Source organism: Mobula birostris, chromosome 3 (assembly GCF_030028105.1).
Source record: "Mobula birostris isolate sMobBir1 chromosome 3, sMobBir1.hap1, whole genome shotgun sequence".
In the NCBI taxonomy this organism is placed as follows: domain Eukaryota; kingdom Metazoa; phylum Chordata; class Chondrichthyes; order Myliobatiformes; family Myliobatidae; genus Mobula; species Mobula birostris.
This window is the reverse complement of record NC_092372.1, coordinates 193,915,174-193,939,415: the sequence shown is the minus strand read 5'-3', so window position 1 is coordinate 193,939,415 and position 24,242 is coordinate 193,915,174. Positions and strand designations below refer to the sequence as shown.

Sequence of the window (24,242 nt, the reverse complement as noted above, 5' to 3'; positions counted from 1 at the left end):
CTACGAACAGTTTGAAGGTATCAACAATCACCTTGAATGTTACAATTATAGTGAAGATTTTGGAGGATGCAAAAGGCTGTCCATTCTCAGCACTAGGTGTGTGAGGTGATTTTGTTCATATACAGTCAGAAGAATGCGACACAGATGAATTCCTCTGTCAATAAGTATTAGAAATTAATACATAGTTTTATAGTACTGTAGTAGTATTAGTGGTGTTCTAATTTGTTATGTATTTATGGTTTAACTATTGTTTGTCCTTTTTGTATGTTTTTAACTATCTCCATGAGACCTTGGCTAATTCGGGCGGTGGCTTAATTGGACTAATGTGTCTCAATTCACCGGAATTCACTGTACTTACTTTGAGTCCAATCCTCCCCATGCAGTGCCTGTTCAAAAGTTGTTACTCCATAATGAGAATCTGAACTTTGCAGATGCTGAAAATTTGAAACAAAATGAGAAAATACTGAAAACACTCAATAGTTATGTAGCATTGTTTGGCAGAGAAACAAAGTTAATGTTTTATGTTCATTATGAGGCTCATGTCCCTTTCTGTGGATGTTTGACTCACTTGCATGCACTTTAAAACAGTTTTTACATCTCATGTTTAGTTGCAGAATTTTTGCCCATCAGGTGGCTGATTTTACTGCTTGATACAAAAAATGTTGTAACCTTCTTCCTGTGGCAGGATGCTCAATGTACAGAACTGATTAAGAAATGCTATCGCTTTTTATGGCTGAAGCTGCAACATGTAAATAAAACCTGTTTTTATAATGTAGTTATTATGTGTTAAATAAACCTCCAAAAAGTTTTATTCTATCTAGTTTTGAAACTATGCTCCAGATCTTCCTTTCTTCCAGGATAGCTTGTCCACTACATATTCCTGACAAGGTAATCGATTCCCTGAAGTAAACAGTGAAGGACAAGGTATTTCTTCTAACTATTAAAAGCAGTGCATTCAGTCTGTTTCCATGGTTAATTATTATCACTTGCATCCTTTTCCTCATTATCTCAACAGTATGATAAATAATTCTGACAGTCATCAGAAGAAAATAGTTTCACCTTTACACCATCGAGATTATGACTCTGTTTTAGTTACCTATTTTATTAGTTCTATAGCTTGCATGCAGTAATTTGGAAATTAATATGTTAAAAGTTCAAAGTAAATTTACTATCAAAGTACATGTATGCTACCATGTACAGCCCTAGATTTTATTTTCTTGTGGGCATTCACAGTAAATACAAATAAACATAATGAATCAATGAAAGGCCATACATAACAAAGACAAACAGCCAAGGTGCAAAACACAACAAACTGTGCAAATACAAAAAAAAAGAAAAAATATAATAATAAATACGCAAAAAATATTGTGAACAAACTGTCCTTGAAAGTGAGTCCATAGGTTGTTGAAATATTTTGGTGTCCTCATGTAAGTAATGTTTTCCTATTGCAGATACAAGTCAGTACCAGAATGCAGTAATGTCATGTGCATATTGGATAAAGTGAAATGCATATTCTCCATGTGGCTCACTATTTTTGGGAATGTCTCATACCATGAGAATAGAGGAGTGCAAGACAAAAATTGATATTTGTAAATGAAGTCCTTCGAGTAGTTGCCTGTATTTTCTCTGTTGTAAATGGAATTTAAAATCTCATACAAAAACATGTCTACAAATATCAATAGCATTAAATATTTATTTGAAACTCTCAGAGCCAGACTTTGGACACGTATGGAGGCTTAAATTATCAATGTTATGCTCAATCAACACCATTAAACTGGTAGCAAATGCTGAATTACCACATATACGCTCAGTGTCAACAAGTAACCACTCATTAATTCACTTTTCTATAGCTGGCAGAGTCTCTTTCACAACAGTCAATGCAAATTGATGACTGGTTGTCAACAAGTCTTGCAATGAAACACCATGAAAATATTTCAGGGTACAAATAGGAAATGAATGTGCAACTGAACAGATCAAAATCAAGTTTAATATCACTGCCATATGTTGTGAAATTTGTTGTTTTGTGTATTTTACAATGTATAATAAAAACTATAAATTACAATAAAGAGTTTATATATAAAAAAAATTTAAGTAATGCAAAAGGAGAGGAAAAAGATACTGTGGTAGTGTTCATGAGTTCATTGTCCATTTAGAAATCTGATGGTGGTGGTAAATAAGTTGTTCCTGAAACGTTGTGTGTGTAGCTTCAGGCTCCTGTACCACCTCATCGACGGTAGCAATGAGAAGAGAATATTTCCTGGTTGATAGGATTCCTTAATGAGGAATGCCACCTTTTGGAGGTGTCCTGGATGCTGGGGAGGCTCCAAGTAGAGCTGGCAGAGTTTACAACTTTCTGCAGCTTTTTCTGATCCTGTGCAGTGGCCCCTCCATACCAGATATTGTTGCAACCAGTTTGAATGCTCCCCATGGTACATCTGTAGAAATTTGCGAGTGTCTTTGGTGATATACCAATTTTCTTCAAACTTCTAATGAAATAGCTGCTGTATTTGTAATTCCCTGTAATTGCATTAGTATGCTAGACCCTGCATAAATCCTCAAATGTTGACACCCAAGAACTTGAAGCTTCTCACCCTTTCCACTTCTGATCCCTCGAAAAGGACTTCCCCTTCCTGAAGTCTGCAATCAATTCCTTGGTCTTACTAACGCTGAATGCAAGATTGTAGCTGCACCGCCACTAAGTCAGCTGATCTATCTTGTTCCTGTACATCTCCTCATCATCATCTGAAACTCTGCCAGCCAACAAAAGTTGTATTGAATTGGTGCAGTGGGCATGGTTTCAGTCCTTTAGGCTATTAGATGTCTTCTGGGACAGAGTTGACCTGTATAAGCAAGAAGGTTTCCCCTTAACTGGAGGAGAAGCAATATTCTGTTCGATAGATTTGCTAGTACTACTAGGGAGGATGTAAACTAGATTGATGATGGTGGGATCCGAATTAGAGGTGAGGCAGATGTGAGGCTGCAAATTGAGACTGAATTCAGTGACAGCAAGTTCATTAGCATGGCACGGAGCAAGGAAAGACTGTTGGATTATTGCTATTGCTTTACCATGTATTGAAATACAATGTTGGAAAATGCATGCTCATGCACTTTGGTAGCAGAAATAAATGTGCAGACTATTTTCTAAACGGGGGGGAAAATAAAAAAAATCTGAGATGCAAAGGAACTTGGGAGTCCTTATGCAGAACACCCTGAAGGTTAACTCACAGGTTGAATCGGTGGTGAGGAAGGCAAATGCCATGTTAGCATTCATTTCAAGAGGTCCAGAATAGAAGAACAGGGATACGATGCTGAGGCTTTATAGGGCACTGGTGAGGCCTCACCTTGAGTATTGTGAACGGATTTGGGCTTCTCATCTCAGAAAAGATGTGCTGGCATTAGAGAAGGTTCAGAGGAGGTTCACACAGATGTTTCCGGGAATGAAAAAGTTATACGAGGAATGTTTGATGGCTCTGGGTCTGTACTCACTGGAATTTTAAAGGATGAGAGGGGGATCCCATTGAGACTTTTCGAATGTTGAAAGGCCAAGACAGAGTAGATGTGGAAAGGATGTTTCCCATGTTGGGGGAGCTTAGGACAAGAGGGCGCAGCCTCGGGATAGAGGGGTGTCCATTTAAAATAGAGTTGTGGAGAAATTTCTTTAGTCAGAGGGTGGTGAATTTGTGGAACTTATTACCAAAGGCAGCTGTGGAGGCCAGGCAGAATTTGATGGTTCTTTATGAGACATGGCATCAAAGGTTACAGGGAGAAGGCCAGGGAGTGGGACTGAGGGGAGGAAAAAAAGGATCAGCTATAATTGAATGGCGGAGCAGATAAATAGGCCAAATAGCCTAATTCTGCTCCTATGTCTTATGGTCTTGTGGTTTGCTATTGTCACAGGTACCGATATACAGTGAAAAGTTTGTCTTGCATACTCTTCATAGAGATCAAATCATTACACAGTGCTCTGAAGTGTAACAAGGTAAGACCATAACAATGCAGAATACAGTGTAGTGTAACAGCTACGGAGAAAGTGCAGTGCAACTAAGCAATGAAGTGCAAGAGCATAAAATAATAATAAGGGAATTTAGCTGGGAACTAAATGTTCCAGGGTACAGTGTTACAGATTGCATAGAAGTGGAAGAAAGGGTGGGGGTGGGAATGGTGTGCATGTTGGGAGTGACATTTCTGATTAAGGAGAACACCATGGCAATAGTTTAAGATGAAATTACAAAGCGATTGTTCAATGAGGCTTGGTGGGTGGAGCTCAGATGGTCATCTTGTTGGGATTACACTGCAGGCTGCCTTGTATTCAACAAGAATTAGAGGAATGCAGGAAGACTGCAGAAAGTTGCAAGAATAACATGATTTTCAGAGTAGGGTGCTTTTTAACTATGAAAATCTAGACCAGGACTGCCAAAGTACTAAAGGCTTAGAAAGGGTGGAATTTGTTGAACGTGTTCAGGAAAGTTAGGGAGTTTGGCCCATGACTAGTGCTGTCAGTTCCATTCTTGTCTCACTGTCTTGGATGATTATGTACAAGCTGTGCTTAGTAAGTTTGCATTTGATACTAAAGTAGATGATGTTTTGACAGTGAATGTGATCATCAAGATCAACAGAGGGATCTTGATCATTTGAGTAAGTGGACCGAGGAGTGGCAAATAAATTTTAATGTAAGTGCAAGGTGTTACATTTTGAGAAGATAAATGAGGGCAGGACTTTCACAGAGAACTGTAGTGCTCTGGGCAGAGTTGTAGAACAGGGGGACCTTGAAGTACAAATACATGGCTCGCTGAAAGTTGCAGTGCAGAGAGACAGCGTGATGAAGAATGATTTTGGCTTGTTGACCTTCATCAGTCAGAGCACTGAGTATAGAAACTGGGCCATTCTGTTGCACTTGTACAAGACGTTGGTGAGGCCACATATGGAATATTGTTTTCAGTTTTGGTCACCCTGCTATAGGAAAGATGCTATTTAGCTGGAAAGAATGTAGAGGAAATTTATGAGGATTTTGCCAGGACTCAAGGGAATAAGTTATGGAGAGAGGTTGAACAGATTGGGACATAGTGCATTGAAGTACTGAGGATGATGGGTGATCTTACAGAGGTGTGTGGAATCATGAGGACATAAATAGGGTGATTGTGCAGTCTTTTCCCCAACTTCTCAATGTTGGGGAACCAGGAACTAGAGGGATAGACTGAGATTAGAGAGATTTAATAAGAACCTGAGAGGTGAATTTTTTCCCACTTAGAAGAATGGTCAGTTTATGGAATGAGCTGCCAGAGGAAGTGGTTGAGGCAGGTACATTAACAACATTTAAAGACTTGGATAAGTCCATAGGTCTTGTAGGGATATGGGTCTGGCAGACTTAGTCAATTTTGGTCAGCTTGGGCAAGTTGGGCTAATGGGCTGGCCCATTTCTGTGTGTATTTCTCTATTGGCTATTGTGGGTGTTTGAATATAGTTTATCAAGCCTGATTTACTTCATAACAACTACTTGGCCCTATTGAAGCAGATTTCTATGTGTAGATTGTAATTGCCCTCTTGTAAGTATCACAAAACATACTGAATTCTAAAATATTTTTATACATTAAATATATTTAAGATATTTCACCTTCTACCAGGCACCGAATGTTAAAAAGATTCAGTACAGTGCTCAAAATGCCTCCTGTGAAAAATCTTTAACCTGGTTACCTGTCGGACAGCATGTCACATTAAAAAAAATGCCAAACGCCTACCAATATAAGAAAAGGAAAGGTTTGTTTTTCAGTCACACGAAGATCATTAGCATGACGCTATTACAGCTCAGAGCGTTGGAGTTCGGAGTTCAATTCCGACATTATTTGTAAGGTGTCTGTATATCCTCCCCGTGGAATTTCTCCGGATGCTGTGGTTTCCTCCCACAGTCCAAAGATGTACTGATTATTAGATTAATTGGTCATTATAAATTGTCCTGTGATTAGGCTAGGGTTAAATCGGGGGTTTGGTGTTTGCTGTGCGGCACAGCTGGAAGGCCCTATTCCGTGCTGTATCTCAATAAATAAATAATGTTCTTCAGTATTAGTAAAGATTCTTTACCTTATTGCAAAGTATATGCCTCAATGTTTTCCCCCCTCCAGTGATTAAACTTATACAGCGGTTGTAGCTTGGACTTCACTACATGCAGGGCAAATCCAATTTGTCTGAGCTGAAGTACAATTACAGTATGAATGAATTATCTTTCAGATGTGATGTTAAATGATAGCCTTATCCACTTTCTCTGGTGGGTGTAGAAGATCATACAGCACTCTTTCAAAGAAATATCGGGAGTGTTTTCCTCAGTGTTCCAGCCCTTGTTTATCCTTCAATCATGTTTTAAAAATCGATTATTTGATCAATACAGCTTTTCAGTTTGGAGCATTTCCCACATCAGAACAGGGCTGTGGTTTGCATTTATTTGCGGATTCTATTGGCCACTTAGAGAGGTTAATTAATTGTTCGTATGTATTAGATTCCTGGTTTAAAATAGTTTCAACATCTCATTACCAGTGTCATAATGTTGTACTGAAAGAACTTGGAGCCTGTTTGGTAAATGAGCTGATCTTGCAATGCCTTCCACACTCCAACACCATGTTGCTTCTTTTTCCTTTCTTTTAATGTGAATGCATTTGATTATAAACTAGGGCCAACAATCTGACCTCCTCTGTAGTGCTGATGATTAATGTGCTCTGCAACTGTACAGATCAACAAGAGCTCAGGCAAAATTCCTGGCTTGCTCGATTAGTGATCTCTTGCCATAGAAACAGCAGACATTTGATTACAACTTAGTTTCTGTCTCAAAGCTAAAATGATAATGTTTCTAATTGTTACCAGAAATCCATACGGGAACTAATGAAGGGGAAGGATGGAACTAAAAGAATTACTAGAGCTGCCATGGACCCAATGGACTGAATAGTTATGAACTGTTATGACCATTATAGGGACAATATTTTTGTCATTGTGATGAGAAGAGCAGAATTGTGAAGAATTTCCTCAAAGTTACCAGATCAACAGTGTCATATAAATAAGGCAATGCTGGCTTTATTAGAATTGCCTTTTTTGTGTGAAGTATCTAAAACTCAGGAATAGACTAGACACCCTAAGCAATTCGTAAATGTATTATTTCTTCATAAGTCATCTCCTTTCCTTTACCTATCCTTCTGTTTCTTCTTATCTCAGGTGCCCATTAAGTTTCTTCTTAAGCATTTCGATACTATATTACTCAATTGTTAGATACCATAAGAATTAGGCCACTCGGCTCATCAAGTCTGCTCTGACATTCCATCATGGCTGATTTATTGTCCCCCTCAATCCTATTCTCTTGCCTTCTCCCTGTGATCATTAACACCCTGATTAACTAAAAACCTATCAAACTTCACTGTAAAAATACTCAATAACTTGGTCTCCACAGCCATCAGTGGCAATGATTTCTACAGATTCACTACAGTCTGGCTAAAGAAATCCCTTCTCATTCCTGATCTAAGTGGACGTCTCTCTATTGTGAGGCTGTGTACTAGACTCATCCACTATGTCATTATGGGTAACATCCTCTCCACATCCACGCGATTTAGGCCTTTCAATATTCGATAGGTTTCAAAGAGATTCCCCCCCACCCCCCAAAGTTGTAAACTCCAGCAAGTACAGGCCCTGAACCATCAAACATTCCTCCTACATTAACCCTTTCATTCCCAGAATCATTCTCATGAATCTCTCTGGGCATTCTCCAACACCAGTACAACCTTTCTTAAATAAGGGGCCCAAAACCGCTTACAATAAAGTGTGGTCTGACTTATGCCTTATAAAACTTTAGCAACATATCCTTACTCTTATATTCTAGTCCTCTCAAAATGAATGCTAACATTGCATTTGCCTTTCTTACTGCCAACTGAAAATGCAAGTTAACATTTAGGGAAACTGGCACAAGGACTCCCAAGTACCTTTGCACCTGTGAATTTTCTTCCTGTTTAGAAAATAGTCTACACCTTTATTCCTTCTACCAAATGGCATGACCATACACTTCCCGACACTATATTCCATCTGCCACTTCTTTGCCCATTGACTCAATCTGCCCAAGTCCTTCTGCAGACCCCCTGCTTCCTCAATACTACATACCCTCCAGCTATCTTTGTGTCATCTGCAAACTTCGACACAAAACCACCAATTCCGTCATCTAAATCATTGACATGTAACATGAAAAGAAGCAGTCCCTGTACCGACCCCTGCGGAACTCTGCTAGTCACCCTTTATTCCCACTGTTTGCCTCCTGCTAGTCAGTCAATCATCTATCCATGCTAGTGTCTTTCCTGTAATACCATGGGGTCGTATCTTGTTAAGTAGCCTCATGTGTGGCACCTTGTCAAAGGCCTTCTGAAAAGCCAAGTAAACAATATTCACTGTGTCTCCTTTATCTGTTCTGCCTGTTATTTCCTCAAATAATTCCAACAGATTTGTCAGGCAAGATTTTTCCTTCAAGAAAGCATGCTGACTTTGGCCTATTTTATCATGTGCTTCCAAGTATCCCGAAATTCTTCCTTAATAATGGCCTCCAACATCTTCCCAACCACTGAAGTTGAGCGAACTATAATTTCCTTTCTTCTGCCCCCTCCCTTCTTAAAGAGTGGAGTGACATTTGCAGTTTTCCAGTCCTCTAGAACCAATCCAGAATCCAGTGATACTTGAAAGATTGCAACTAATGCCTTCATAATCTCTTCAGCTACATTTTTCAGAACCCTGCTGTATAGTCCATCTGGTCCAGATGACTTATCTACCTTCAGACGTTTCAGCTTCCCAAGCACCTTTTCCTTAGTAATTGTAACTGCACTTAATTCTGCCCCCTGACACTCTCGAATTTCTGGCATACTGCTAATTTCTTCCACAGTGAGGAATGATGCAAAATATGCATTTCTTTGTCCCTGTTACTACCTCTACAGTGTCACTTTCTAGTGGTCCAATATCCACTCTGACTTCTCTTTATTTGTCGAAAAAAAACTTTTGGTATACTCTTTTATATTATTGGCTAGCTTACCTTCATCGTTCATCTTTCATCTTTTCTCTCCTTATGATTTCTTTAGTTCCCTTCTGTTTTTAAATGCTCGAACTCCCCCACTTTTTTCTGTTCTATGCCTTCGCTTTTGCTTTTATGCAGTCTTTGACTTCTCTTGACAGCGATGGTTGCCTCATTGGCCCTTCTTCTTTGGGCTGTATCTATCCTGCACTTTTTGAATTGCCCCCAGAAACTCCAGACATTGCTGTCTGCTGTCATCCCTGCTAGTGTCCCCTTCCAATCAACTTTGTCCAGCTCCTCTCTCATGCCTCTGTATTTCCCTTTACTCCACTGCGGTAAGCAGTGGAAACTGCAACCTGTTTTAAACTCCTGGGAGTGCACATCACACAAAATCTCTCATAGTCCCAGAACACATCCTACACAGTCAAAATAGTTCACCAAGCTTCAACATTCTCGTGTCATTCTACAGATGCACTGTAGAGAGCATCCTAACAAACTGCATCACTGCTTGGTTGGAAAACTATAGCGTGTAGTCAAAACTGCCCAACGCATCCCTGGAACCAGCCTACCTGCCATCAAAGACAGTGTACAGAATAGTGCTGGAAAAGGATATCAGGAAGGATCCCATTAACCCTGTTCATGCACTGTTTGTCCCACTCCCATCAGGAAGGAGGCTACATAGCATCCACGCCAGGGCCACCGGACTCAAAAATCCTTACTTTCCCCAAGCAGTAACACTAATCAGCACCTCCACCCACTAACCCATCATTATTTCCTGTCACTACATCATTATTTCCTGTCACTCATCTGACGTACAGCCCATCTTCGCTCTATGGACATACAGTCATCTGTGAATATAAACTATCTTATGTTGTGTTTTTAAAAAATTATTATTGTGTTTGTTTTTTGTGTTGCATCAGATCTAGGATAACAATTATTTTGTTCTCCATACACTTGTGTACAGGAAATGACAAACAATCCTGAAGTCTTGAACTAATACCGATGCATCTGACTTTATCTTCTCCCTCTCAAATTGCAGGGTGAATTCTATCACACTATGATCACTGCCTCCTAAGGGTTCCTTTATCTTAAGTTCTCTAATCAAATCTGGTTCATTATACCGGACCCAGTCCAGAATTGGCTTTCCCCTACTGGGCTTAACCACAAGCTGCTCTAAAAAGCCATTTCATGGGCAATCTACAAATTCCCTCTCTTGGGATCCAGTGCCAACCTGATTTTCCCAATCTACCTGAACTTTGAAACCCCCATGACTATTGTAACATTGCCCTTAATTCATGCTTTTTCTATTTCCCATTGAAATTTATTTCCCGTGGTGGGGTGGCACATGTATGGCTGGATGTATTTAATTCCCATCTGGGTATTTTTATCTTTGCAGAGTAAAAACCGTTTTTTGATGTAATAAGTTCTAACCATCCTCTGGGGAAAGGTCTTTGACTAAATTGGATCTTGGCTTTCTTTTCCAACTTTTAAAATAACTTTTTAAGCATCTATCTTGTTTGCAGAACCCATAGTTCTGTTCTTGTCTGCAAATGAAAACACCCTTTATAGCTTCACCTTATTTAACCCTTTCATTATTTAAAGACTTCTATCTAATGGATATCTTTTCTATTCGGTCTTTGCACTGAGGTATTACATTTTACTTATTGTATTATTCTAATAATCTTTTAAGGTCCTCTTTTGTTTTTACGTCATATTCATGATTTGGAGTTCAAATGTTCATAGTTTTCCTGCATGACCCAAGCAAGGATTGATGTATACATGTTTAATTAAATTGCTCTTACTACCTGAGTAGTTCAGTGAATTGTGAGGGTACAGTTAAGATGATTGCTTCTTTACTGAAATAACAATTGGCATTTATAGAATATGGCATTTTCTTTCAGACTGGGAATTTTAGGCAGGCACAGAATATGATCACAAAAGCTAGAAGTATCTTGTTCTATATGCAAAATTTTAATGCAAAATTAGAGCATAAGATACTGAGAGTAATGTACTCTTGTGGATAATACAGATGAAATAAAGTGCAAATTATGGGCCCCAGCTGTTCACTGTACCGGCTTGATTTGGATCAGAAGATCCAGTGTGATATATCCAGGTTTGCTGATGATATGATATGAGGATACAAAGCTTGGGGAGTGGGGGGCAGTGCAGGGTATTCAACAGATATAAGGAGGCTTCTGAAATGCATTGACAAATGAATGGGTAAGAATATAATATGAAAGGTAATGTGGAAGAACAGGTTAAAAATGCAGAGTATGTCTTAATCAGAGTTTCATAGTTGTTGGGTATTTCGTGGGCCTGGGTATCCTGGTGCACCAAGCACAAGCAGATGACATGCGGATACAGCAAGCAATTAAGAAAGCAAATGGTCTGTTGAACTATATTGCCAGAAGACTTTAGCACAAGAGTTGAGATATCCAGCTCCAATTATATCGGACCCTAGTAAGACAGCGTTTTGGAATATTGTGTGAAGGTCTCACAACATGCTGGAGGAACTCAGCAGATTGGGCAGCATCCGTGGAAACGATCAGTCAACGTCTCGGGCCGGAACCCTTCGTCAGGACTGACCAAAACGTTGACTGATCGTTTCCACAGATGCTGTCCGACCTGCTGAGTTCCTCCAGCGTGTTGTGAGTGTTGCTTTGACCCTAGCATCTGCAGAGTATTTTGTGTAAAAGTCTCTTCTCCCCATATAAGGAACAATAGGTGGGAAGGTCGGCTTGTCATGAGAAGTGATTAAGAAGACTGAGTTTACAGAATGAAAAATGATCTTATTGAGTTTCAGAAAAGTTGAGAAGGTAGGGAAAAAAAATGTAGATAGGTGTCTAGAACCTTGGTCCACAGCCTCTCAAAAAGGGGTAGGTCTTTCAGGGCAGTGAAATTTGTAATTAATCACAAAGGTTTTGGAGACTCAGTATATTGTAGACTGGTATAGGTGGATTTTTAGATATCAACAGAGTTGAGGAATATTGGGGTTACTGCAATATTTCTTATGTGACCTTTTATGTTTGTATTAAACGAGCTTTCTAGTTATGGTAAAACACCAGTGTTACTTGCCAAACCTAATTTGACATCAAGCTTCAAACATATATCAGGACATTTGACCAAATGCTTGGTCAAAGTTAATGTTTTTAAGAAGTATCTCAAAAGCAGAACAATTTGGGGAGAAATTTGTAGTGGATATATGTAAAGCAGTGATGGAACACATAACTTCTGGAGATGAACAAGATGCCAGAATTTGATGAGTGCAGTTCTAAAGGTCTAGGGGTGGAAGAGACTGTAAAATGTGGAGCAATATATAATAATTTTCCTTTCAGAAAGCAACAAATTGTTCTTTCATGATGAAAAGATTTGTGTTCCATTTTATCTTCTAAACTGAATCTAATTCTCAAACTAAGCTTTCAATTTGCATTTCCTTGGATTATTAGATCGAACTCTTAGGTTACTTGGCCAGTTGTTGAACTATGCCATAGTTCCTCATTAGGTTGAATAAGTGGGTAAACATGGTGCTTTTTGTTAAAACCTTACTATGAAATAAGCTAAAATCTGTTGTTTGAAATTAATTTTCTTTAAATTAATGTTTTGCCCTCATTCAGCAATTCATTGTATTTAACTTAAATGAAGTGTATTTCACACGTGGACAACAATGTACAACAGTGTTGTGTAAGTGACTGAAAATAAGTTTCTATCATTGATTAATGTACAACTACAATGTTGGAATAAGACTTAACTAGCTAGTGGTGGTAAACTCATTGTAATTAATGAGTGCATACATAACTTAATAATTCATTCTCTCTTCCCAATGACACCTTTTATAACTTGTGTTTGAGCAACTCTTTTTCTTTTGGGGCTGTGGTCCTCTTTTATGATTGGGATGAGAGATGAATGTTCTGCCATGTGAGCTATGCCATATTGCTTTTGAATTATACGATGGGGACCAATTAAAAAATAATTGCTTGACTGAAAGAAAGAGACGCAAAATACCAGTGATACATGTTTCTAAATATATTATGTTTTTGTTCTTCCTATAAATCCTTTTGCAATTTCCAACATCTTCCAACCCTCATTTGTTGCAGGAATGAAGCAGGCAGTGTAGACAACAGCAAAAAATCAACCTGTGGGCAGATGCAAGATTTTATCTATGATTCATCAAAGTACCCTGGTAAAGTATTATCTAACAATAGATAGACTAATTAATAGAAATAAGATGAAGTATGTATTTTTCACTTACAAAAGTGATTGTAGTTTAATTTCTGTGAGTTAATTATGGACCTGTTTCTGTGTTGTATTGTTCTATGACTCTATTACTCTAATTACTTGCCTCTCACTTTGCCTTTTGGTTGTTGAAACTGTATTCTCTATCCAGTCCTGTATAATGATCTATTTTTATCTTTTGGCAGTTGTATTATGATTAGAAGTTATGGCAAAGTTTGCCAGTCTTTTGCTTGCACAATAGCTACAAGAACTGGTATAAAGTTTTATAAGAATGAAATGTCATGAGAAGTAGGAGCAACCAAATTACAAGATTCTTTCAGAGACTGCAAACAATGTTGCCTGTCATTTTGTTAAATGCTAATGTATGGAGCTGTGTATCACATTCAGATTTGTTCATCAGTGGGTGGTGATGCTTACAATTTGCCGTTGTTAATCTTTCTCACCAAAGCCTGAAGTCTGCAAACCAGGAAGAAATGGCTTTAAACTGTGTTGAATTTATGCCGAGTTCAAATTTGAGTGAAGCACTCAATGTTGTTGCAATACTTAATTTTATATGTCAGATTTATATTTGAAGTACTCTGCTTCCTTTTAATTAATGCATTTGTCTCACTGCTCAGGTCAAAATTCCTTCCAGTATTACATGCAAACGTCTAAATACATGGATTTGATGACCAAATGCTTGATAATTTTGGATGTAAATCCAGGTTGACTCATTGCTTGCAAATCCAAACACATCAATAATGTTGACTTTCATAATGTAACCACAATGAAGCCACCAGATGTCCTACTGTTGGATCTTTGCTTGTGTGTTTTCTTTTTTGTTATTCTTTGAGAATGCTTTCAACTACTCAGCATCACTTAGTATTCTGCATCCCTTTGCTTTTTTTTCTGGAACTGTTTTGTGCATTTTTTCTGGTCTCTTTCATTAGATTTTTATTTTCTCTGTATCTGTCTATTTTCTCCATCCTACCAGCAGACCTCTGAAACACTATGAATATATTTTTAGACCTAGGACATACCCTACAGTGATTCAACATAATGTTATATTAATATCTGGCATGAGGTGAATGTTCATTGTGAAAAAGTGTTTCATGCCCATTACGATTACTGTCTTTAGTGACATATATAGGACATTCAATATTACAGCGCAGTACAGGCCCTCCGGCCCACAATGTTATGGCAACCTTTTAACCTACTGCAAGATCAACCTAATGCTTCCCTCCTGCATAGCCTTCAATTTCTCTTTCACTCATTTCACTAGTCTCTTAAATGTTTTCAATGTATCTGCCTACACCATCACCTCTGGCAGCATGTTCCACACACCCACAACATTCTGTTTTAGAAAAATCTCTGGCATCTCCCCTATACTGTCCTCCAATGGCCTTAAAATTATGCTCTCTTGTATTAGCCATTTCCGCCCCGGGGAAAAGGCATTGGCTGTCCATTCTACTTATGTCCCTCAACAACCTGTGTACCTCCTATCAAGTTGCCTTCTCATCCTCCTTCACTCCAAAGAGAAAAGCTCTAGTTCACAGGTGGGTAGAATTCATCATTCAGATCTCTGATAGCAGGGTTGCACTATCAATGCCTACTCCACTTATGGCTTTCACTGAGCCCCATGGCTGTGATAGTAATCTCAACAAATGAAGAAATATTTTGGGGGCCTTGAAATGCAACACAGAATCTCGCAGGAAATAAATAAATAGCCGACGTTTCAGCCAAAACCCTTCATCAGGACCAATGAATGGTCTCAGCCCGAAATGTCAACTGTTTATTCATTCCCTTAGATGCTGCCTGGCCTGCTGAGTTCTTCCAGCATTTTGGATGCATTATTCTGCATTTCCAGCATTTGGACAAATTTCTTGTGTTACTGATGCTCTAACCTATTACATTCTTGTGAAAGGGCATCATAATATTCATCCAGATTATACATTTCTGTTTTCCCGATTTCCAGTATTTTTCCTATACATTTTGTTAGCTTATGTAATTTGTGGTGTACAGAATAATAGCTGCTGATTAAAAATCCATCTTGGATCCAGTTCCAAATGCCCGTGTAATTGAGGTTCTTGAGAGCAATGCTTGCCCCTCCTTTATATCATTACCATAATGTGCAGGTGCACCTCTTTGCTTATGCAAAATGATAGTAAACAGTCCTGGATAATTCACCATGGGAATGAGCACTTTTTTTATTGTATACATCTGTTACAATAATGTTGCTATGGTCAGTGACAAGAAAGCAAGACTAAAACATCTGCCCAAGAGACCACCAACAGATGTTAACATTGCAGATGGTTTGCATGATAGTCATTCAATGAGAAAGGGAGAGTAGTTTGTCAACACTGTGCTATTAATCGCTGACAAAACGAAGTAATGGTTATCTTGTGTTATCTTTAATAAATAGGTAATTGATAAAGAGGGATGTTTAATAGCTATAAAATGTGATTGGAACAATGGACATTTCCTGCTGTGTTTAGGGAATTTGACCAGAATAATTTACCTCTTCGTTATGAATGGAGTCTGGTGTAACACGGCTGACTTGAAGGGATTAAGATAAGACTTTCACCTTGCTAATTTTATTATCTTCCATGATATATTTTTGTGTTGATGCGCACCAGCAAGCATCATGAGCAAATTCATATATAACTGGACTTTTAATATTTATTAGCCTTCATCATTGTTTAAAAATGAAGCAACATATAAATATATTTTAACTTGGCTTCGAAACACTGCTGACGTTTTATAAATAGCTGATGGAATATCAACATTATTTACAATTAAAACTTTTTAAGAATTTTGGTAAAAAGGAGGAAATTTTAGTTCAAAGGATAATGGTGCATTTTCCAATCAAATATTTACTGAAGTACATTGTTGATCTAATTCTGAAAAATATGCAGTTATTTAATGTGCTTCAGATCTAAGATGATTACGGAGTCATGGGAAGAATCAGTATCACATGGAGTTAGTGTTTTTCTAAGTGCTACTTTGTGTTGGGTTACACTTGCTATGTACTTGCGAGTCAGATTTGTATCATCTTATCTACATTAATGCATTCTTGATGCAAATTTTCCCAGTTTGATTTCTGCTTTACCTTTCATGTGTTTGTGTTGGAAGAAGGAGAATTTTTCCTTGGGAATGGGGTTGGGGATCAGAGCTGTATCTTGTTTTAGCTGGCCTTGATAATTTTGGGTCCCAGACATTTCAAATAAATTTGCATTATTGGGAACAGAGCAACTGGCCTGGTATTCAGAGATGTGAATCAGAGGAGACATTAATATTGGTCAAGATATCCTTGGCCACTCTCCAAAAGGTATAACTTTAGGTGAGTGCTTAAATGTTTACTCTGACTGTGTCCACTAGAGTGTTCACCTGGCAAAGATGGTAGAATGTAGGATGGTAAAGAATTGTTTCCAGCAACACACATCAAAGTTGCTGGTGAACGCAGCAGGCCAAGCAGCATCTGTGGGAAGAGGTGCAGTCGACGTTTCAGGCCGAGACCCTTCGTCAGGACTAACTGACGGAAGAGTGAGTAAGGGATTTGAAAGTTGGAGGGGGAGGGGGAGATCCAAAATGATAGGAGAAGACAGGAGGGGGAGGGATAGAGCCAAGAGCTGGACAGGTGATTGGCAAAAGGGGATACGAGAGGATCATGGGACAGGAGGTCTGGGAAGAAAGACGGGGGCGGGGGGAGGAGGACCCAGAGGATGGGCAAGAGGTATATTCAGAGGGACAGAGGGAGAAAAAGGAGAGTGAGAGAAAGAATGTATGCATAAAAATAAGTAACAGATGGGGTACGAGGGGGAGGTGGGGCCTTAGCGGAAGTTAGAGAAGTCGATGTTCATGCCATCAGGTTGGAGGCTACCCAGACAGAATATAAGGTGTTGTTTCTCTCACTCTCCTTTTTCCCATGATCCTCCTCCTTTCAAGGGTGTTGGTGCTTCCATACCAGGAGCCAGAAGATAAACTCTCCAGTGCACATCTATAAAGTTTATCAAGGTTTTAGATGTCATGCCATGTCTTCGCAAAATCCTAAGGGAAGTAGAAGTGCTTCCGTGCCTTCTTTGCAATTACATGTTGAACCCAGGGCAGGACCTGAGAAATAATAACACTGAGGAATTTAAAGTTGCTGACTTTCTCCACCTCTGATCCTCCGATGAAGACTGGCTCCTGGACCTCAGGGTTCCTCTGCTGAAGTCTTGCCAACACCGACCAGAAGGCTGTTGCCATGGCACCACTTAGCCAGACCTTCAATCTCTGTCCTATATGCTGATTCGTCACCACATCTGACTTGGCCTCCAACAGTGGCTTCGTCAGCAAGCTTGTGTATGGCATTGGAGCATACTTAACCACACAGTTATAAGTGTAGAGTGAGTGGAACAGGCAGCTAACTGCACAGCCTTGTGGTGCGCCTGTGCTGATGGAGATTGTGAAGGAGATGTTGTTGCTAATCCAAACTGACTGGAATCTGCAAGTGAGGATCCAATTGCACAAGGAGGCATTGAGGCCAAGGTCTTGAAGCTTATTGATTAGTTTTGAAGGGATGATGGTATTAAATACTGAGCTGTAGTCGATAAAGTGCATCCTCATGTATGCATCTTTGCTGTCAAGATATTCCAGGGTGAGTGAAGAATCAGAATCAGGTTTATTATCACCGGCATGTGTTGTGAAATTTGTTAACTTAGCAGCAGCAGTCCAATATGATACATAATATAGAAAGAAAAAAAAAGTAGATTAATTACAGTAAGTGTGTGTGTGTATAAAAGTGAGGTAGTGTTCATGGATTCATTGTCCATATGGCAGAGGGGAAGAAGCTGTTTCTGAATAGCTGAGTGTGTGTTTTAAGGCTTCTGTACCTTCTTGATGGCGACAATGAAAAGGAGGCATGACCAGCCACAATGAAATGGCAGAGCAGACTCAATGGGCCAAATGACCTAATTCTGCTCTGTATCTTATGGTCTTATGCCTTGGGTGATGGGGGTCCTTAATAATGGACACACCCATTCTGAGGCACTGCTTCTTGAAGGTGGCATGATACTATGGAGGCTAGTAGCCAAGTGGAGCTGACTAATTTTACAACTTTCTGTAGCTTCTTTTGGTCCTGTGCAGTACCCCTCCTCCCCAGCCCATTCCAGACACCCCATTCATTTTTGTTTCGATTGCTACTTATCTGTGGTAAGTTATAAGGAAGAGAAAAAAGTAAGTCAACAGATAACTACTGCAGTTGCTGCATATCTGAACTATAATTTGGAAATGTTGGAGATAATCAACAGATCAAGCAGCTTCAGTGGAGATGGAAACAGAGTTAGCATTTCATCAAAACAGTATTTAAAGTATTTTCTGGTTTTCCCTCAGGAGGCATACCCTGGTAAGTTTGCCATACTGGCTGAAGGATTCAGAAAACTATGAGGTTAATGAAACAATGAATAGTGGTCACAGTGATATTGATAAATTATTTGCATAACAGAGTATGATTTATTGTAAATCATTAGCTTTAATTATAAGTAATCAGGATTACAGAATGGTGATGCAATAAATACACAGGAATCCTTTATTTATATATAAATAAACATGTAGATGACCAGGCTGGCATTTGTTGACTATCTCTCATATATCCAAACTAGGCTAGCTTACTTGGCCATTTCAGAAAACAGTTAAGGGATGGCCATACTGTTGTAGATAGGTGCGACATACCAGCCAAACTGGATAAATGATGGTAGTTTATATTCATTTTACATATTAAACCATATGATTTAACAACAATAAATAAATAATATACATCAGAAAATTTCCATGAATGCAGAGTAAAAGAATAACTGAGAATTGCTGAAGTCAATTTGACAATTTTAACCATCACACAAGCAACATTACACTAGAAGTAATTGTATGGCTTTCTCTCCTGGGTGTACAATATCATTTTGTTATAACTTGCATAATCAATATGAGAGGCATGAAGGAAAATATCTTTCTCTGTATACAGGACTAGAAGGAGAGGAAGGGGGTGTCAAAAATCAACAGAATCTGGCATAACAATTTACTGTCAAATAATGAGTGAAGCTATGCAAAAACTAGATGGCCACTAGAGTCTGAAAATCAGCTAGATCTTTAGAGATGCTTGAGGGTGGTATAGTAGTTAGCACAACCCATTACTGTACAGGTGACCCAGGTTCAATTCCCGCCGCTGCCTGTAAGGAGGTTGTACGTTCCCCTTCTGACCATGTGGGTTTCCTCCAGGTGCTTCTGTTTCCTCCCACAGTCCCAGAGACGTACTGGTTGGTAGGTGAATTGGGCATTGTAAATTGTCCTGTGATTAGGCTATGATTAAATCAGGGGATTGCTGGGCGGTGTGGCTCGAAGGGCCGATTCCACGCTGTATCTCAATAAATAGATTTTTAAAAATCTTTTGGCTAAACAACAATATTGTGGGGAAAACCTGGAAGCTGCTATTCTTGCTTCAGGAATTAGTGATGTATAAAGGTTAAGTAAAATATGTTACAACATTCCTCTCGTTTTGTAGTTCAGAAGATCAGAACTTTTGTCCTTCTTTTGGAACCTGGGCTTCAAGTAGCTCCATTTGGAGTAGACATAATAGAGCAGCATGGAAGTGTAGCAATTAGTGTAACACTATTACAGTGCCATTGACATGGGTTCAATTCCACCGTGTCTGTAAGGAGTTTATACGTTCCCCATGACTGTGTGGATTTCCTCCCACATCCCAAGATGTACAAATTAGTAGTTCAATAGGTGTAATTTTGGATGGTGTGGGCTCCTTGGGCCAGAACGGCCTGTTACTTCGCGGAATCTCTAAATAAAATAATACCAGTAGTTGCTGAGACAAACTTGGCGGAGAAAGGTGCAGGTGTGGGAATTTTTGCTGTGATGTGCGGTCCCCTCACTTTTTCACTTTTTTGATTTTTTTTATTATACTTTCATTGGTTTGGGAAAGGACAAGAATTAAAGTTAAATGAACCTGTGAATCAATTCAGTGCCTTCAAGATTGTTTAATGTCATTATAGTAGTCATAGGCATAGTCATACTTTATTGATCCCGGGGGAAATTGGTTTTCGTTACAGTTGCACCATAAATAATAAATAGTAATAGAACCATAAATAGTTAAATAGTAATATGTAAATTATGCCAGGAAATTATGAAATAAGTCCAGGACCAGCCTATCGGCACAGGGTGTCTGACCCTCCAAGGGAGGAGTTGTAAAGTTTGATGGCCACAGGCAGGCATGACTTCCTATGACGCTCTGTGCTGCATCTTGGTGGAATGAGTCTCTGGCTGAATGTACTCCTGTGCCCACCCAGTACATTACGTAGTGGATGGGAGACATTGACGAAGATGGCATGCAACTTAGACAGCATCCTCTTTTCAGACCACCGTGAGAGAGTCCAGTTCCATCCCCACGACATCACTGGCCTTACGGATGAGTTTGTTGATTCTGTTGGTGTCTGCTACCCTCAGCCTGCTGCCCCAGCACACAACAGCAAACATGATCGCACTGGCCACCACAGACTCGTAGAACATCCTCAGCATTGTCCGGCAGATGTTAAAGGACCTCAGTCTCCTCAGGAAGTAGAGACGGCTCTGACCCTTCTTGTAGACAGCCTCAGTGTTCTTTGACCAGTTAAGTTTATTGGCAATTCGTATCCCCAGGTATTTGTAATCCTCCACCATGTCCACACTGACCCCCTGGATGGAAACAGGGGTCACCGGTACCTTAGCTCTCCTCAGGTCTACCACCAGCTCCTTAGGCTTTTTCACATTAAGCTGCAGATAATTCTGCTCACACCATGTGACAAAGTTTCCTACAGTAGCCCTGTACTCAACCTCATCTCCCATGCTGATGCATCCAACTATGGCAGAGTCATCCGAAAACTTCTGAAGATGACAAGACTCTGTGCAGTAGTTGAAGCAGTACACACAAAAAATACAATACAATAAGATAAACAACACCATAATAAAAATGCAATAAAAATAATATGCATAAGATAACATACACATACATTGATTAAATGTCCATAAGGTAATGCTAGGCACAAAAGTGATTGTACATAAGGTGACTCTGACAGGAAATGATAAAGTAGCGGTGGTGGGGTTTGTGGTGTGTTGGGTTAGTGGGTAGAGGTGTTGATCAGCCTTACTGCTTGGGGAAAGTAAGTGTTTTTGACTCTTGTGGTCCTGGCATTGATGCTACATAGCTTTCTCCCCAATGGGAGTGGGACAAACTCTCCACGAGCAGCATGGGGGGGATTCTTCATGTCTTGGCCTTTGTCCAGCACCTTTCTGTATGTTTGTTTTTGATGGTGGGTAGGTTGGTGCCGGTAATGCATTAGGCGGTTCTGACTACCTTTGTTAGAGCGTTCCTGTCTGCCTCAGTGCAGTTTTTGTGCCGTGCAGTGATGTGGCATATTACTGTGCATCAAGAGAAGAACGTGAATACAGATGTGCAGAATCCAGTGCTCTTCAGCCTCTTCGGGAAGTAGACATTGGTGAACTTTCTTGATTGTGTAGGACGTGTTCTGAGACTGTGAGAAATTGTATGGGATGTTCACTCCCAGGATTTTGAAACTGCTTGCAGTTTCCATTGCTGTGCCACCGATATAAAGAGGGATGAGAGTGGTTGACAGTGAGGAAGAGGTTATTTGCCTGGCACCAGGCCTCGAGCTCTTCCACCTCCTCTCTGTAGGCGCTCATCATTTTATCATTTAACAACTGCTGTTGGGTTATTTCCTTTGCTTTCTGTTTAGTGGCAAATGCTTTTCATGAATGACCACCTTCTTATTTTACTTATCCATGCCTGTATCCAAAAGCACAAATAAAAGTGAGGTTTATGGACCACTGTAACTTGAAGTGCGATGAAAATGCAGCCCACAGGATGGACACCTCTGCAACTGATCGTCCAAAGGTGCTAACTACACAGGAAACAAGCCATTCCAAATTCCTTTCATTAGTTTTCTTTATTCTCCATTCTCAGCAACCCCCCCTTTTCCACTTCAGTTTTTCTTCTCACTGAGTGTGACAGATCAAATATGAATTCTTTACAATTTCTTGTTTTGCTGTTATAACTTAAAATAAAATTAACAATTAAAATGTGTGCTGTCATGACCCCCTGCATTCTTCTAGAATATTCCTTGATAACTTATTTTCTTCCTTCTTCTTTGCCTTAATTTTTTAAACCATGTTCAAAATGCAGTGATTTTTGTCACTGATTGTTCGTGCAAAATAAACAGCAAGACAATTCAGAACTGTTTTGCTCACAGTGGTTTCAAGTATTCAGACTTGGAGATGCCAGAGGTGGCTGGGAGTGAAAATGAAACTGTTTCACTATTTTAACAAGTCAGGAACTACAAAGAAAATGAAGGTATCGACAATCATCTTGAATGTTACAATTAAAATTTCACAACACATGCCGGTGATAATAAACCTGATTCTGATTCTGAAAATGAAGATTTGGAGGATGCAGTCATTGAAAGGATTGTATGAAGGCAGTCCATGATCAATCGAAAGGACGTAGCAGCTTACACTCAATGAATTCTTCTATTGATAACTATTAGGAGCGAATACACAGTTTTATAGTACTGTAGTAGTAATATTCCAATTTTTTCTGTATTGGTTGAGCACCCCTTATTTGAAGTGCTTGGGGATTTCGGATTTTGGAATATTAGCATCTATATAATGAGATACCTTAGGAATGGACTCAAGTTGAAACACAAAATCCATTTACGTTACATATACAGCTTATACATATATCCTGAAGATTTTATATAATATTTGAATAATTTTTTTGCATGAGTCAATAATGTGCATGTTGAACCATCAGAAACGTAAACTATCACTACTTCGACCGTCCAGGTGGTCTGTCGGTGGCTGTTTGGCATCGCCATCATTGCTGACTCTAAATTTAAGTGCTACTGTTAAGCAGTCTGTCTTGTACTTATTCATCACACATATGAACTGATGCAGCCATTCAGTGTGTTAGATTTTCATCAGTGACAATCTTTGCAAGCTCATCAGAAAATTTCTCTGCTGCTTCGTGATCAGCAGATGTTTTATCAACACAAATTTAAAAAAATTTAACACCCTACCTTATCTTAAATTTCAGCAACCAAGCTGTTGAATATTCACAGTTACCTTCAATTTTCAATTCATCATGATAGATCTTTACTTGTTTCATGATCAGCATATTGTTAAGTGGCATATGTTCACTTTGACATTGATGTATCCACTCTTTCAATACACATCGAGATCTTCATTATATGCTTTATGAAGTTTTTTATTTTTCATCAACTTCTGTTCGTTACATATGTGAAATCAGTTCTAAGAACTGTCTGTGATGCACAGAGACCCACACATCATCTGGAAACCTTCCCAGCACGTTGTGGAATTTTCCACTTGTGATGTCATGTCAGCACTCAAAAAAATTTCGATATCGGAGGTTTTCAGATTTTGGAATTTTGGATGAGGGGTGTTACACCTGTATATAATTTAAATACATAATTTGTTACTCAGTTAAATGGTGGTTTGTCTTTTTTTATACCATTTTAACTATATCCATCAAAGTTCGGCTAATTGGAGAAGCTATTTAATTGTGCTAAAATGTACTGGTCCCGATGTGACCCAGTTAATCGGATTCCACAATACTTTGTTTACTATTTCGTAATTGAAGTTTAAGTTTATTGTCATCAAGCTGTACATATAGATACAATAGACATTGCACTTGACATTATTTTAAGTATTCATATATTTTTAGTTGCTAAAAGGTCTTGTGCTTTTGCCTTCTGAGGAGATTATATTACCATTGAGCCAAGTAAAGATGACTGGTCTATAGTTCTGTAGACCCATTTGAGATCTTTTCTTAAATTCAAGCAGGACAAGTTCTTTGACTCTTACTTGCTTTTTGTTTACTAGTTGAAAGTGAACAAATGTTGAAAGGATTAGGGATTGCTGTTGGGACAAGCTGATGAGATGGAAAATTGCTTTCTTCAAAATT

The 24,242-nt window shown here is 39.1% G+C and overlaps 1 protein-coding gene across 6 annotated transcripts in view; it reads left to right on the top strand.

Moving 5' to 3' along the window:
• The window catches only part of znf438 (zinc finger protein 438), a 266,265-nt gene that overhangs the window by 201,718 nt on the left and 40,305 nt on the right, over window positions 1-24,242 (top strand). For 3 of the 6 annotated variants that reach the window (XR_011885493.1, XM_072253953.1, XM_072253955.1), the window contains exon 4: window positions 13,114-13,199. The exons of 1 other annotated variant lie outside the window; for it this stretch is intronic. Coding sequence is in view for 3 of the 5 variants with exons in the window: in XM_072253953.1 (XP_072110054.1) it covers window positions 13,114-13,199 (86 nt within the window). In the remaining 2 variants the exon portion in view is untranslated. Of the gene's footprint in view, window positions 1-895; window positions 925-13,113; window positions 13,200-14,727; window positions 14,788-24,242 lie in introns of those variants that run through there. 2 more of the 6 variants (XM_072253957.1, XM_072253958.1) reach the window with 2 other exon arrangements.